The sequence below is a fragment of the Dendrobates tinctorius genome, unplaced genomic scaffold (genome assembly GCF_039654945.1).
Source record: "Dendrobates tinctorius isolate UK_male_01 unplaced genomic scaffold, ASM3965494v1 ptg000070l, whole genome shotgun sequence".
Lineage (NCBI taxonomy): Eukaryota > Metazoa > Chordata > Amphibia > Anura > Dendrobatidae > Dendrobates > Dendrobates tinctorius.
The window spans coordinates 13,049,206-13,066,827 of NW_027361738.1; the positions used below are offsets into that span (position 1 = coordinate 13,049,206).

General features: G+C 40.7%; 1 protein-coding gene across 6 annotated transcripts in view; it reads left to right on the forward strand.

Moving 5' to 3' along the window:
• Positions 1-17,622, forward strand: part of OSBPL3 (oxysterol binding protein like 3) — a 181,150-nt gene that overhangs the window by 139,110 nt on the left and 24,418 nt on the right. For all 6 annotated transcript variants that reach the window (XM_073581390.1, XM_073581389.1, XM_073581391.1 and 3 more), the window contains 5 exons: positions 2,114-2,248; positions 7,725-7,818; positions 10,352-10,596; positions 12,250-12,387; positions 15,076-15,139. In XM_073581390.1, the coding sequence (XP_073437491.1) occupies positions 2,114-2,248; positions 7,725-7,818; positions 10,352-10,596; positions 12,250-12,387; positions 15,076-15,139 (676 nt within the window). The remainder of the gene's footprint in view (positions 1-2,113; positions 2,249-7,724; positions 7,819-10,351; positions 10,597-12,249; positions 12,388-15,075; positions 15,140-17,622) is intronic.

Genomic DNA, 17,622 nt, shown 5'->3' on the forward strand with positions numbered 1-17,622 from the left:
CCAACATATTCCGCAGCGCTTTACTTTTTTGAGGGGACTTGTGCAGACAATAAAGACATTACAGAACAACACACGACTCGGGGTGTCGATGTGAAAAGAATAACAGCGATGCCGCGGCCCCTTGATTCTGAGCAATTTGAGCGTCCCACTTATACGCCATCACTTTTAAAGATCTGCATGAGCTAAATAATTAGCAACGTAAGGCTAGTTTCACATTTGCGCTTTTGAGCGCAGCGATGGCCTGTGCACGGCTGCCGCTAAGCCCCGCCCCTGCCGCGCCTCCGCCGGTAGCTCCGCCTACCAGCGCTTGACGCTGCATGCGTCCTGCGTCCCCTATCTTTATCACTGGGGGCGCAGGCCGTGCGCAGTATGCGTTTGGTGGCGCATGCGTCCTTTTCACGGTGCGCCGATCAGCGCCAAACGCAACCTGCTGCAGTTTGGTTGCGCTCGGCGCACCGTGAAAAGGACGCATGCGCCGCCAAACGCATACTGCGCACGGCCTGCGCCCCCAGTGATAAAGATAGGGGACGCAGGACGCATGCAGCGTCATGCGCCGGTAGGCGGAGCTACCGGCGGAGGCGCGGCAGGGGGCGGGGCTTAGCAGCGGCCGTGCGCAGGCCGTCGCTGCGCTCAAAAGCGCAAATATGAAACTAGCCTAAACTGTAGTATTTTTGTAACTTATTACATTTTTGGCTTCCCTCTGTGTAGAAGAAATCTGATGCTAATGAACACTCTCATGATCCCACCAGGAGTCTTTCTTGACTTTTCTTGTACAATTACATAGAAGGTGATCAATTTTCATCCGTTTGTTTTTTCCACACTAAAAATGCAGTGAAACTTTTTTGAGAAGCCTTCTCAAAAGTTTCGGTGACAAATGACATTCTAAGGGAACGGTCCTTTTAAAGAAGGCAGCTGACATGCATATGATACAATGGAATTGAAAAATATGGCTTAGTTCCAAGGAGGTTTTCTCAAAAAGGTGGTGTTTTTGAGACGTACTGTTGTACATGCTCGTAAAGTTAGCAGTTTAATGTTTTGCTTTTTTTAAAAAAAAAAAAAATTCTGTCACTAGTTGATCAATGTAGGTACTGTGATCTCATGGTGACCGCCTGAGAATTACAAGCCTTTATGTTGTCTTAAGGAGGGTCACCATCTCAGTCACCAGAACTGGCTGCATAATGAAATTACATACACTGTACTAACGCTGTTGACTGGGAAGGGGGAGGAAAAAATTGCCATCACAGGTAATGATGATGACTGCACAGCTCCTGTCACATAATTATAATGTAAGAGATCACAGTTCAGTCTCCTGACTGTATACTGATAATCTATAAACTCACTTAGGAGAATATCGAGTTTATGATAATCAAATTGTCACCACAGCAGGCATAGATGACACTAGTTGCCCATGTGATGCTGTACTGATGTATTCTGGGATTGATAGCAGAGAATTGAGGCTGAACTACATGGGTGTTAGTACACCCTTTACTAAGAGAACTACAGTGTTTGAGGGACTTTCATATAGTGCGAGCGAGGATGGGAAAAACATTGCTGGACTGTTTCTTTAAGAACTGTGTTCTTATTACACATACAAATAAATGCTCAAGAGGATTGATCTTTCATTGAAATTTGTGATTTTTTTTTCTAGGTACCCAACAATTGATAGCCTGGTCAGTAATTGTAGCCTGGCAGTCATGTGTTCATTTTGAGATTAAATGCAACATTAGACCGGAAGGTCTCACAGTGAATAATGGCCTAATCTCATCCACGCCCTAGTGAGAATATTATCTCATTGCGCAATTTTACTAGACAAAAACACAAATTATAAAATCTGTCAGCAGCATTAAGTTATCGTATTGACTGGTTTCAAGTGGCACCAATGATTTACCGTATTTATTTTTATTACACTCCAATTGGTAATGATGTATTATACAGGTGCTGGGTTAAATTTCCCAAATTCGTTTTTTAAATGACTTGGCCTTTGTTTACAGACTGGCATTACATTCACTTGAATTTTCTACAAGTTTCACATTTGACAGATTGATATCCATAAGACAGGCAGTAACATTTATAGAAATTAAATAAAAATTTGTTTTTACCCTAACACTATTAGGAGACGCCTCATCAAGAGAACAGGACCCTGGTGCATCAGATGTCTAATGAAAGCCGCCGGTCTATCACAGATTCCCTTACAGAGTTCTTTGATGCTCAGGAAGTTCTTCTGTCTTCGAGCTCATCTGAGAATGAGGTTGTTTTTTTGTTTTTGGTCTCTATGATCATGTGATTGTATGGCTGTTCTTGGAATAGATTCTGAGAACATGTTATGTTTCTGCTAGTAGAATATGGACCTTTGATTTGACAAATGTTTTTCAAACATTCATTTTCAAAAAGTAAAATGAACTCTCTGGATCCGTACAGTAAATCGCCACACCATCGTGCTGTACACAAGAAATGAAGAGGGATTTAAATACATGAACAAACAGTAAAAATAAGACAGTACAGTAGAAAGGTGCTTACTGAGTAACAGACTGGTACAGAAGGCAAGAGGTCAATGCCCCCGAGGTCTTCTAATCTGTGAGAGAAAAAAATAAGGAGTAGGTTAAAGGGTTACCCTCCTCCCCCAAAGTTATCCCCTATCCAAAGGATAAGGGAATGTTTGGTAATCGCAGGGACTACCAGCAAACTCAAGATTCGGGCTATGGAACCTGAAGAACAGGGCTCTGCGGCACCATCTTGAATGGAGCAGAGGTGCACATGCTCAACCTCATCAGTCTCCATTCCACTTATTTATTATGGAGCTCCCAGGGAAATCCGAGCGCTGTAGTCCCACTAACAACTTATCAAGCGTAAGATGAGCTTGCGTACCTCTGCTCCATTCAGAAAGGGGCTTTTCGTGTGGCATTGTTGGGGTTCTAGAGTCCCAATGTCAGGATATCTGGGGGTCCCAGTGATCAGACCCCCAGCAATCAGCAAGTTATTCCCTATCACATGGATAGTGGAAATCTATTTTATATGTTGGTTCAGCTGAGACTTGATTATTGCAGGCTGTAAGGTTTTCTGAAAAGGTGCGGTTTTAGGTTGCTTTTGGAAGTTTTAATGATGGGTGAAAGTTTAATTCTTGGGATGGTAAGAGTCAAGAGTATGGGGTGCGTGTGGAATAATTTTGGAGGCAATGATGGAAGGAGAAAATATCTGAAGAGCAGAGAAGGAGGACTTATGAGGACCAGAGATGATATGTTGGGAAGTATTGAGAGGTTAGGGTAGAGATGTATGAAGGAGACCAGTCCCCATTTTGCCGTAGAATGTAAGTCCGCAAGGACAGGGTCCTCTCCCCTCTGTATCAGTCTGTCATTGTAAATTTGTTTACTGTAAACGATATGTATAACTTTGTATGTAACCCCTTCTCATGTACAGCACCCTGGAATTAATGGTGCTATATAAATAATAATAATAATAGATAGTCTTGAATGCCTTTATTGTTATTTCGTAAATGTATTTGCTGGTCAATGAGTAGCCAGTGAAGGTCGGAAGCAGACAGAAGTAGCGCTATAAGAAGGATAGGAACGGTTAAGTGTAAGAATATTAGATGAAAGCCCAAAGCGAAGCACATTGCAATAGTCTAGACACCAGATGTTCAAAATTTTTCATCAACTCCAAGTTTGGAAAAAATGAGAATAAGTGGCTATTAGAAATGTATTTGAGCAGAAGACAGTTGTGGGTGGGAAAATGCACGATGCCTGCCAAGCACGCGGGGCATTAGAAGATGTCACGTCATCTGCCCTTCTCGATGTGTAACTGAAGCAGGACTTACGCTTTAAGGACTTGGATGTGATGTATGGTATGAAGGACAGGGCACAATTGAAGGCCACCCTGAGGCAGTGGACATTTGAGAACAGAAGTCAATGACTCTTCACTGTAGGATCACTTACACTTTTTCTGTCTGCTGAAGTGCATGTAGGGCGCCATGTTGAGTGTGAAATGTTCACTTTGTTAATATTTTCCCAACATTGTTGATTGAAAAGGACATGGGCACGATTGTCAGTCGTCATAACCATTGCGAAACAATATTTTGTCTTTATCCAAAGATGCCTATGTTTGATTCCTGTTTTGTGTAAGCTTTTCTCTTACGGAGCACATAGAAAGTGCCTCTTTACAGTTGTAAGCTGTGATACGGTCATCTGGTCTTGGTTAGGGAGACGAGGTGTGAAAATTTTCTGTGTAGAACTGGTTCCTTTATTAATATTGTTTTTTATAGGCCAAATATGTCACAATACTATAGAAACGTTCACGTTGTCAATTGTGTTGTGTAGTTAGAACAGACTCCCCGCAGGCTATTTTTCCTCTCCTCTCAATCCCATATTGTCCAGGCATCCTCTGTTGCTATGGTTACAGTGTAGAGAATTTTGGGAATGTTTTTCCATTTATACATTTTGTAGTATTATTTTCTTAGGTTATAAATATTTGTTGCCCTCCTTATAGTGCACTGAATTGCCGCTTATACTTTATGGCCTCAATTACTTACTGCCGCCTGTTTCACCAAATTAGCAGCACTTGCAAGTTACTTACTAGAGATAAAAGGGTCACTGAATCATCATCGTTCCAGTAGGTTATTGTCCGTATTAACTAAAGTATTTGGACCATCTTTACTGGTTAGAAAGGTCCTTTGCCATTAGGCAGATTATTTTTTACCTGCTAGGACCAGTAGCTATTAGCTAGCGGTAAATTAAACTGGACAGTCCATTAAAACCTCATTCAGATGTCCATAATTTTTCCTCATATGTGAAAACGTGGATCATTGTTAATCACTGGTTTGGATCCGATTTTCTTCACAGCTTTGTCAGTCCATCAGGTTTTACAGTGATTTTCACCAATGGAAAAATAAATGGCAAAACTTCTAGTATCCATGTTATTCACAGTCATCATACAGACGGTACACTGATGCCGTCTGTGCTGCCCATAATTTTCACACACCCATAGACTTGTATGGATACTTTTAATCAGTGACTCCAATCAAAAACGGACATATGACCTCAAAAAACATGACAGCCCCAGAAAACTATAATGGGTATGTATAACCACATAGTCCCAGAATAAAAACAAAAATGGATAAATACCCTGCCGTAAGTAACATGGCGTACTTAGTTGACACTGCTTTGCTCACAAAGTGTACAAGACATCTCACCGTAACAAGTTGTATCCTCCTAGGATGGATCCTATCTCTAAAGTAAAACTTATATACAGTGGGTACGGAAAGTATTCAGACCCCTATAAGTTTTTCACTCTTTGTTTCATTGCAGCTATTTGGTAAATTCAAAAAAGTTCATTTTTTTTCTCATTAATATACACTCTGCATCCCATCTTGACTGAAAAAAACAGATATATCGATTTCTTTGCAAATTTATTAAAAAAGAAAATTCAAAAAAGTTCATTTTTTTCTCATTAATATACACTCTGCATCCCATCTTGACTGAAAGAAACAGATATATCGATTTTTTTGCAAATTGATAAAAAAAAAACTGAAATATCACATGGTCATAAGACACTTTGCTCAGTATTGAGTAGAAGCACCCTTTTGAGCTAGTACAGCCATGAGTCTTCTTGGGAATGATGCAACAAGTTTTTCACACCTGGATTTGGGGATCCTCTGCCATTCTTCCTAGCAGATTCTCTCCAGTTCCGTCAGGTTAGATGGTGAACGTTGGTGGACAGCCATTTTCAGGTCTCTTCAGAGATGCTCAATTGGGTTTAGGTCAGGGCTCTGGCTGGGCCAGTCAAGAATGGTCAGAGTTGTTCTGAAGCCACTCCTTGTTATTTTAGCTGTGTGCTTAGGGTCATTGTCTTGTAGGAAGGTGAACCTTCGGCCAAGTCTGAGGTCCAGAGCACTCTGGAAGAGGTTTTTATCCAGGGTATCTTTGTACTTGGCCACATTCATGTTTCCTTCAATTGCAACCAGTTGTCCTGTCCCTGCAGCTGAAAAACACCCCATAGCATGATGCTGCCACCACCATGTTTCAATGTTGGGATTGTATTGGGCAGGTGATGAGCAGTGCCTGGTTTTCTCCACACATACTGCTTAGAATTATCACCAAAAAGTTCTATCTTCATCTCATCAGACCAGAGAAACTTATTTCTCATAGTCTGGGAGTCTTTCATGTGTTTTTAAGGTAACACTATGCGGGCTTTCATATGTCTGCCACTGAGGAGAGGCTTCTGTTGGGTCACTCTGCCATAAAGGCCCAACTGGTGGAGGGCTGCAGTTATAGTTGACTTTGTGGAACTTTCTCGCATCTCCCTACTGCATCTCTGGAGCTCAGCCACAGTCATCTTGGGGTTCTTCTTTACCACGCTCACTAAGGCTCTTCTCCCACAATTGCTCAGTATGGCTGGATGGCCAGGTGTAGGAAGACTTCTGGTGGTCCCATACTTCTTCCATTTGAGGATTATGGAGGCCACTGTGCTCTTAGGAACGTTGAGTACTGCAGAAATTCTTTTGTTACCTTGGCCAGATCTGTGCCCTGCCACAATTCTGTCTCTTAGCTCCTTGGCCAGTTCCTTTGACCTCATGATTCTCATTTGGTCTGACTTGCACTGTGAGCTATGAGGTCTTATATAGACAGGTGTGTGCCTTTACAAATCAAGTCCTATCAGTTTAATTAAACACAGCTGGACTCCAATGAAGGAGTAGAACCATATCAAGGAGGATCACAAGGAAATAGACAGCATGTGACCTAAATATGGGTGTCTGAGTAAAGGGTCTGAATAATTATTTTTCTCTTTTAATAAATTTGCAAAAATGTCTACATTTCTGTTTTTTGTCATTCAAGGTGGGCAGAGTGTACATTAATGAGAAAAAAAAAGATCTTTTTTGAATTTACCAAATGGCTGCAATGAAACAGAGTGAAAAATGTAAAGGGGTCTGAATACTTTCCGTACTCACTGTATGTATCAGCAGGCCTCCATAGATGCGGGTAAAGCAGGACCCAGGTCAGACTGCTCAGACACCTGACCATGAAAAGCTGTATAAACTAACTGCAAAGCCCAAAAAAGGGGCAAACAAACCTTTGTATGTAGAAAAGAAACTGAAGCAACAGCAAATAATGTGTATGTGTTCTGTCTGTGAAAAGCACAGAACATGTACATTGCTAAAGAACATCTGAATAAGGTGTAAGGGATATTCTGTGGATATTCCATAAATGCTTAAAGCTGAAGGTATACCCCTGGTGTGGCTCACCACTGACGCTGGTGGCATATTGCTAGGTTATATTACCAATGACCCATTTCTACAATTACTGTGACCCCCGCTATAGAACAGAGTGACCATAGCGCCAAGAATGCATAGGGCCAATTTTTCTCCTGTTTGTCTTCCTCTGCTATTCAGGAAATTTCTATGTAGCACCCCTACTGTGTATCTGATGATTTAAGTAATGTCATTTATTTGTAATTTTCAAGTTGTGTATTTTGATTTGAATTTTTTTTTTTTTTTTCTTTAAACAAACATCTGATCTCTACATGTTCTGTATGGATTGCAGTATTCACGTGCTCAATAATTGTATTTTATTGGTGAAACCAGGCGGCTCATAGCTTAATGCATGAAGGGGAAATGGAAATGTGTCCTCTCATATGGCCAGTGTCTGCATTATCAGATATACCTCAGTCTTTATCAGATCTACTTCAGTCTTTGCTATCCATTGCACTCGGCCATTACTATATGTGTTGTTTCCCAGGTATCAGATGATGACTCATATGTCAGTGATATAAGTGATAACATATCAGAGGACAACCTAAGCAATGACATTGACAATGAACGGCAGTCCCTAGGTATGTCGGTTTTGAGTTATATCATGAATTCTGCTGTGTTTTCCTAATAGTGACTCTGTGTTTACATCAATATATTTGTTTTCTTATATTTATGTAAATAGTTAACGATAACCAAATGTTTCCATTGGGAAGTCTTTTGGCCCCCTTGTTCACATCTTCCTTGCAGTTATATGAGATGTATCATAGGATGGCCACCCTTAGGCTCCCCGCAACACTGTCCTGAGATTTCCTGAGGTCTGATAAAAGCTGTTGATCAGTTAGGGGCAGATGTCGACTTGACAGTATTTTGGAATACTAATCAATCAGATAATTGCAGCTTCCAATCCTCCTTTTGGGAATAAGTAACATCAACAGCACTATAGATTAATGAAATGAAAACAAAATGATAAAAAAAATAATTGCCACTATGTTTGTGTTTAAAACTAGGACAAAAACAACGCCCAAATACCCAGCAGTAAGAATATCGTAATGTTACATGTAAATAAAATGGGGTTCTTGTGTAAAGTGGCCACGAGCACTAGTCATGGTCGACCTGTTGTCTGCTCTGACATATTACAGGAAACCAGTGTCCTAGTCAGTGTACTGTCAGGTGTGGGGTGCATCACACTCACTTCTAGGCCGCAGGCCTCTGCTGCCTCCATTCTCAGGAGCTGACACACACAATTCAGAGGACACCAAGTTTATTGCAACAAGTACACATTTATTGATTAGTTCAAGATCATCGTTTTGTGACATGTGGGATAGTGCACAGAATTTCATGTTCCTTACCTCCTTGGTACAACGCATCTACAGTCCTACCACTCGTTCATTCTGGACTATCCCTAAACCCACTGACTCTTGTCAACCTCTGGAATTTCCTGACCACTTCAGCAGTGCTCCCTTCACATGAATCCACATCTACTGATCTTGAGATGTCATAAGATCAGACTCTCTCCCTGGTACTTGGCCAGAGCCCGTTTCTCCAGACATGGCAGGAATGTCCACAGTGGCCTCCCACTACCTCAAACTATTGGCCCTAGCAGCCCACAGCACCTAAACTTGACCTTGACACTGACATTCCTCATGTCCTGACACTACCAGGAAGTGGCCACCTTTTATTAACACTAGTCCACACCCACTGGGCTAGTTCTATCCATTAACTATATCCTATCCTATAGATTAAACCTATTGTCCTTATCTTATGTCCTATGCCTTTGCTAAACCACTTAACTATATGAACAATACATATATCGTATCCCTAATCTAATCCTCTACTTAAGCCCCCGTTACACATAACGATGTGCCAGCGATCCCACCAACGATCCGACATGATGGGATGGCTGAGACATCGTTAGGCTGTTCGCTGGTGAGCTGTCACATAGCCAGCCCAAGCGATCAGGACCAGCGACGCTGGACGCTGGTTTCTAATTTAAACGTCGGGTATCCAGGAGCCGCGCGACTCCAGTATACCCACTGTTTACATTAGAAACCAGCGTCGCTGATCGCTGGTCTCTCGCTGCCACACGCAGCGATGCGTGCTGGCCAGCGGGAGACCAGCAATCGAAAAACGGCCCAGGCCGATGCGGCAAGATCAGCGATAACCAGCAAGGGGGGGCGGTCGCTGATCCCCGTCACACACAGCGATCTCGCTGGCGAGATCGCTGTGGCATCACAAAATCAGCGCTCTCGCTAGCGAGATCACTGTGTGTGACGGGGCCTTTACCCTACGCTAGGAGCTGCTCACATTGCACATTAACACTTTACATTCTTATATGCTGTGCATTACCATCACACAACATAAAAGACGTACATCACTATTCACATTACATAGCGAAACCGCATAAAATTGTACACATAGTGTGACTGTTGTCTTCAGGGGCAGAAATGCAGCAGATCAGTCCATAGTTATTACACTTGATCAAAAAAGCGGAAAAAAAAAATCCCATCGCGACAAGGTGTACCCAATCAGGATGGTCCTATGTATAGTATTTCACCTCTGTATGCTTAAAAAGAAAAACAAATAAGGTACTTGTGTAATTGAAACAATGCTTGACCCTTTTTTTCCAAACTTCCTTAAATCGCCATCAATAAAAAGTTATATATGAATAGCGCTCACCCCTAAACTATTCTAACAAAAATTACAACTCGTCCCACAGAAACAATTCATCATTTCCGCTTTTCGATCAGTTAAACAATGTGGCCCTCAGCGAATAATCTGAAAAGATAATAATCTAATTAATGGATTAAAGTAATGTCACAATGCCCTTCCCCTCTAGTAATAATCTCCGAGCTGCACTCGGTCAGGAAGGACTGGCAAAATTAAGACAAAAACAGCAGTAAAAATATACATTAATGCTGCCTAATGGAGGCTGCATAGTATAGAGGTTTAGTAGGTACAATTTACTAATCTTGTATAGTTGCATAATCTTCTTTGGACATCTCACTATGCGTTGTTATGATAAGTATAAAAAAGCATAGCGGAGTATTACAGGGAGCATGGATGATTTATCTGGTAATCCTTTTTTTTTTCTCCTCTTACGTCCTCATTTCATAGATGGGGCTTGTGAAGTAGATGGTTTTCCAAAGCACAGAACGTGTCTTCCAGCCCCGTGCCCAAACACAAGTAATATCAGTTTGTGGAACATTCTTAGGAACAATATTGGGAAGGATCTATCCAAGGTGTCCATGCCGGTGCAGCTCAATGAGCCTCTCAACACTCTGCAACGATTGTGTGAAGAACTTGAATACAGTGAACTTCTAGACAAAGCAGCGGAAACCCAGGACCCATTTGAGAGAATGGTAGGATATTGACTTTTAGGATAAATGTGCCTTTAATTAGCAATTAAATAGCAGAAGCAGATGTGGGAAAACTCTGCAAAGTAAGAATGCTATCAAGAAGAGAAGCTAAACAATGTATTTTTTTTAATTAAATTGCAAAGTGTGAATCAATAATTGAAAAATCTAAATTAAATCAATATTAGGTGGGACCACCCTTTTTACTTCGAAAAAGCATCAAACAAATATAGGTAGATAATTATTCATCATGTAATACCATCAGAGAGGCATCTGATTGGATCCAAATTTATTCTGCAACCTACTGCCAATAACATTAAAGACTATCTTCAGCATCGTGGAAGTGATGACACAGCCTCCACAGAGTCCTCATCTCCACATTATCCAATTTGTCTTTAGAGAAGGATTTGCACAAGCCTAACTCTGCAGATCTTTGGTTAGTTCTCCATGATGTTTGAACAACCTCCATCCCGAGTGATTCAAAAACTGTGTACAAGTATTACCTATAAGAATTGATGCTTTAATGACATTTTGAAGGTAAAAATTGGTCACTTAAACATTGATTTTATTTATTCCTCCTTAATTCAGTTTTGCATTTTGTTACAGTAATGGATTAAAAAATCAACTATTAATAATTCTATATTTGAAAGTATTCTTACTTTGCAGCATTTTTTCCTTGCCTGAATAAAGCTTTTTGGAAAATTAGTTACATTAGATATATTGTGTAACCACCATATATAGATTAAAAAATATATATATCTCAAACAGTTCCTTTTGGTTATAAGGATCACACCTGTTATTTTATGGGTGGCTTCTTGTTGGGTGTCCTGTGGCAGGTACCTCAAGCCCTCATTTTTATTCTCTGGATAAATTTGGCACTAAATGTGTAGTGTAGTGAGAAATGAATCACTATGCGGTGCCCATTGCAGTTAATAAGCTGAAAGGCATTCAGAAAGTGTTGGGTCCTCCAGAGTGACACCATTTCTATATACTTTTCTGTCTGGCTAATGCATAAGAGTCTTGAATATAATTTTTTTCCCGTAGTGACTTAGTTTCCCAGTAGGATTTATAAATTTAAGAGGACCTTTCACCAAATTGTTCAGGTTGCGCTGGACACACAATGTAATAGTGGCTGCAGTGTGGAATTTTTTTCATCCTTTTGCGGTGATATAACCAATCAAAGCGGTAACTAATGAGTTAGCTCTCGTTAAGTCCAAGCGGGTGTTATTAGATACTTCTCACTGGGGCGAGTACTTCCCTCTGAGTTATATGAACTTAAAACAAGATAACTTATTATGTGCCAATACTTTTATTATTGCTAATATCTCTACAATGGAGAGCTGAAATAAAAGCAAAAAGTTTTAATTCGCTTTGCAGCCACTATTATATCATGTGTCCTGTTCAACATGAAGAATTTGGCGAAAAGTCATCTCCAACCCCCTTAATAACTTCACTAGGAAGCAGAATGAACAGGTCTTTGTTCAAGGCTATAAGGATGGATCTGCTCACTTTGAAATCAATGAACTGTTCTTTTCTGAAAATTAGTATCTATAAATTGGTAATATTTTTCCCAGCTCTTTACAATACAAGCATCCCTTCAGCTCGGACTATTTTTACTACACTCTTCCATAAAGACATAATTTACCTTGTATATCGCAGGTTTACGTTGCCACCTTTGCAGTATCCGCATATGCCTCCAGTTTCTATAGGGCTGGTAGCAAACCATTCAACCCTGTGCTTGGAGAAACGTATGAATGTGTAAATGAAGACAAAGGATTCCGGTTTATTGCAGAGCAGGTACTGTGTTTTCTTACATTTCTATTTCCCATAAACCAGAAGTTGGTTAAGGACTGTTATACCATTAATAGTTAGTTCTGTTCATTAGCATCTTATTAGCACCTCTCTTATATTATCTCAACTCATGTGAAGGAAAATCTTGATCTATTGATATCATCTCTATCCACTCAGGCAGCGTCGGACTGGGGTGCTAGGGGGTCCACCAGTAACAGTGACTCTGGTGACCCACTCTTCTGCTACCTGCAAATATTTCCTGACCATCATTCACAAATTTACCTTTGCTTCTACGTAATAATAAGCTGGGTAGTTAGACAAATGAATAATAAGATGCTGTTTTTTGTCTTTACATAGTGAAAAAATGTACCATCTACTGTCCATGTAAGAGGTGGGGGGCCCCCGGGGGATTTACCCGTTGACCTGTGTGCCAGTCCGATCTTGCACCCAGGGACTAAAGTCATTCTAATTAAAATGGTAATAGATATTTCCTAAAACTTACTTTTCACATCAAAAAACAATCTGTGCAACATCCAAAATCGGATGTATTTCTATAAACGTTTATATATTAAGTGTAAAAAAAAAAAATACAAATCTGTTTTTTTATTATTATCCATAGATTTAGCAACAATACTGAGTAAAGGATTGCATTCTGAGTTTCTTCCACTAAGAAGACTTGCACCTTGTGCCCTGTCAGGAAGCAGACAAGGATGTTATTTGGCTCTTATCGAAGCCAGTCCCAAGGGCCACATCCGATGCCAAGTCTAAGATTGGTGCCCTCTGACATTCTCTGTGAGCAGAGTCTAGCAAGAGCATGGTGCAGATAGTGTTGTTCCTACGCTCCACCTAATTTAGTGTGGAGAAGGCATTCAGCATGTAATGCATTATTACAGGAGCTTTTTGTTAGCTGTGCTAAAGCATTACCTAAGAGATTGATAAAATAACATTGTATTACTGTTTAAGTGTCATTGATTCTTGCACTGAAAATTGAATCTTTTAAGACCGAGTCTCAAACTAAGTGCAATTGATTCTGAAGCCTAACGCACATCACAGCATATATAGATCTTCACCGGTCTCTGTAGGGATGCAGCCATGGCTGGAGAGATTTGGGATATGGCCATAGGGATGTCTGAGGCTTAGGAGTAGCAATGAGTTTAGCTTAAGATCTCTAAAGTTCTTCACAACAGAACCCTGTACCCATCATATAATGAACACATTCTCAACTTTCTAATAAACTTTTTTTTTTTCTAGCTCCACCCCAATTTTAAGATCTTTAAATTTATATTTGTAATGTAATATGAAAAATTTCCAGAAAGAATATTACAGTTGAAACAAAAACAAGTTATTCATTGTATAATAATTGTACACTTTTCCAATATACCATTCAATACTCTCCTTGCAGTTATTCAATAGGAAACTTAAAGGAGTTGTTCCATTTCATTAAAAGTTAATCCCGAGCTTCAACAAAGCAGTCCTCACCTTCCTTGAGTCCATTATCAAGTTTCGGCGTTGCTCGAGGTCTTTGACTGTGGTTTCCGCGTTAGCTCCGTGAGCTAAGCGGTGTGAGTGGGGCTTCCAATGTAGACTCAATGCTTGCTGAGAGACCATTTATTTGCAGTGTTGCTGATGTCACGTTGGCAACATGGCAGCCAAACCCATACACTGGGATAAACGGCGAGACTCGCAGGTGAACCTGGGTAAAATGAGTGCAGCATGGTTTGTTGCAGTCGGGAATTAAAGCAAACCTGACACCTCTTTTGGCCGCTATAAGATACAGCCACTGCCTTTCAGGGCATATCTTATGAAAGACAAGAAAAATAAGTTTTATTATACTCACCTGGGGGGCGGTCCAGTCCAATGGGTGTCGCAGGTCCGGCGCCTCCCATCTTCTTGCAACACCGCCCTCCTGTTGTTTCATCTCTCAAGGCATTGCACTTCTGAGCAGGTGTACTTTTCTGCCCTGTTGAGGGCAGAACAAAGTACTGTAGTGTGCAGGTGCTGGGCCTCTCTGACCTTTCCCGGCGCCTGTGCACTACAGTACTTTGCTCTGCCCTCAACAGGGCAGATAAGTACGCCTGCGCAGGAGCGCGATGTCGGGGAGCGATGAAGCAAGCAGGAGGGCGGTGTCGCAAGATGATGGGAGGCGCTGGACCCGGACCTGTGACACCCATCGGACCGGACCACCCCCCTGGGTGAGTATACTAAAGAAAAATAACTATATCTTTCAGGTCGGATTGGGGGCTTATCTACAGCATTATAGAATGCTGTAGATAAGCGCTGAAAGGTGATGGCCGCATCTTATTGCGGCCAAAACAGGTGACAGGTTCCCTTTAACTTAGTGATGGAAAACTGCTCCGTTAATTTACTAAGAGAAGATGAAAATCCGTTCTGATCTTGTTCTTGGCAATGAAATATCATAACGATACAACTTTAATAACCCTACAGTTGAGTAAGCTGGACGTAAGCTTTCAGCCACTGGATGTGAGCAAAAAGTCATTCACTGATCGCTAGCAGGGATTTTTTTATTTTAAATAATGAAGCATGAAATAAAATCCTGTTGATTAAAAACAAGTGTCAGTGATGATCAGAGCAACAGATTCTAAATAGTGGTAGAATGGATAGCTGGAAAACATATAAACCATTTCTATTTATGGAGTGCAAGCAAATGAATGAATGTATTTTTTTTCATTTCAGGTGAGTCATCACCCGCCCGTATCTGCCTGTCATGCCGAATCTGAAAATTTTGTATTATATCAAGGTAAATTTTTAACCTATGGATACAGAGGTATTAGAAATGTTTCCCCAAACTAATCAGATAATTAACTGATGTGGAAAAATTTAATCAATTTATTCCAAGAATTCATTCGCATAAAAAAAAAAATCTATATGATGGGGAACAACTTTCTGAAGAATGGGCTGTGGAATGATGAGAACAAGGCTCTGCAGAGTTCAGGTTTGAAGAGAGCAGATGTGCGCCTGCTCGACCTCCACTCTATTCACTCTCAATAGGACTTCTAGAAATAGATGAGCACCGCGATTGGATATTACCAGCAGTCCTATAGAGCGTGAATGGAGGGGAGATTGAGCATGTGTATCTCAGTGAAGCATTCTTGTGGCTTTGAAGCCTCTATTTCTTGGATTCCTCATCCTATGGATAGGAAATAACTTGCAGTTCAGGTAAAAGTTTTTAAGGCAATGTGCTGTAAATTAGCGTTGGTGGCAGATCTTGAGCTTGGGGACTTGCCCGTTTAGGGGAAATCTCAGTCACACTGACCCTAATTCTGTCGGAATCACTTTGAAAAGTTGCAAAATGCTGCAGCTTTTGGTGTTTTCGTGCTTGTATTGCCCGTCTCTGTGAAAATGAGTGGAGCCTGTGGCGCAACTTACACTAGAAATATTACTCCAGTCCATAATATTTGTGATCAGGCAAATTCCACTTTTAAGACATGCCTGATCCCTTAACAGGCATGCACGTCTTGGCACGTCCTTATCAAGAAGAACGCCAGTCTTGATGGATCAGGGCCATAGTTCCAGATAAAGTGCTCTCCATTTCATTCACTCACACCTCACCAACATCCTTGGGATAAGTCATCAATATCAGATTGTAGGGGATTAGTGATGAGCGAGTGTGCTCGGATAAGGTGTTATCTAAGCATGAGTGTTCTAGTAGGGTATTTTCTGCGTGCTCAAATACTATAGTCCAGTTGCTGCGGCCGCATATCTCACGGCTGTTTGACAGCCGCAAAACATGCAGGGATTGCCTGTTTGACTCCACCAATCCACAGTCAAACAGATAGTGTACAAATGGAGTAAGTCTAAGACTATTATTATTCTCCCCATGAGTGATCAACCAATAAAGATCACTCGAAGACCAATGCGTGTAATAGTCCACAAGATCACAAAGACGCCCAAGGTAACGTCTAAGCAATTAAAGGCCTGTCTCACATTAGCTAATGTTCATGAGTCCACCAACCGTAGGACACTAAACAACACTTGTATACATGGCAGGGTTGCAAGGAGAAAGTCACTGCTCTCCTAAAATCATTGCTGCCAGTTTACAGTTTGGTAAAGATCACATGGACAAACTAGAAGGCAATTGGAACAATGCTTTGTGGAAAGATGAGATGAAAATAGAACTTTTTGGTTTAAATGTGAAGTGTTTTCTATGTAGAAAGAAACACTGTATAACTGCATAAAAATCTCATACCAGCTCTGAAATAGGATGGTGGTAGTAACTTGGTTTGGGGCTTTTTTGGACTAATTTACAATTCCCGGAAACATTTAATTGTAGCTATTTTTGCTTAAGGAAGTCACATCTGATATTGGATGCAAGGGTTCACATACTTTTGCCACTCAGACGTGATATTGAATCATTTTCCTCAAAAGAAAATGACAAAGTCTAATATTTTTCAATCATTTGTTTGATTTGGTAGGACTTTGTGTGAAAATCTTTTATAGTTTTAGGTCGAATTTGTGCAAAAATATGGGAAAATTCTGAAGGGTTCACAAATTTTCAAACACCATTGTAGCAGCTGAGCTGCAGTACCTGAGAACAGCCACTACACAGTGTATTGAGATATGGTGTACTAGCGCTGTTCACTGTAGGCCGACTCCTCTGTATAGGCCGTCAATATCAAACTAATGGACGACTCCTCTAAAATGTTAAATTAAAAAAAAACCCTGAAACCTCTTCTTGCAATATTCCATTACTTTACAAGTCTTACTTTTTAGTAACTCTGTTACTTCCTTTTTTTACATCCCTTTATCCACATGGCATTGAAGGGAAAATACAGCGGAAAAAAAGATTGTATAGGCTTGGCAGAACATCCGCACGGGGTAGAAGCTTCAGTGCTGTAAAACATCATTCCTTCTCTATTATTCACATTCACCCGATGGCTTTTCTGACTTTGTTGCCAAAATAAACCACAAGTAAAATATGACCAATAATAGAAACAGTAGATTTCAGTAATCTAAATACATAGCAATTCTGGATTCATCTTTCCTATGACTAAACAGAACATGTTGAGACAAGATAAATTGCTGTTGTAAATTACAGCGATATGTCATGTTTGGCTGATATTACTGGCAGCTTTTAATGGGTCAGGTATCATCATGGGATGCCGGATGTTCTCCAAATAGCATATACTGTCTAATGTGTTTGGAGATGACGACTCCAAATGGGATTTTATGAGCAAATGATGATTGTAAATGGGATTTTGAATGCACATTAGCAGCGACATA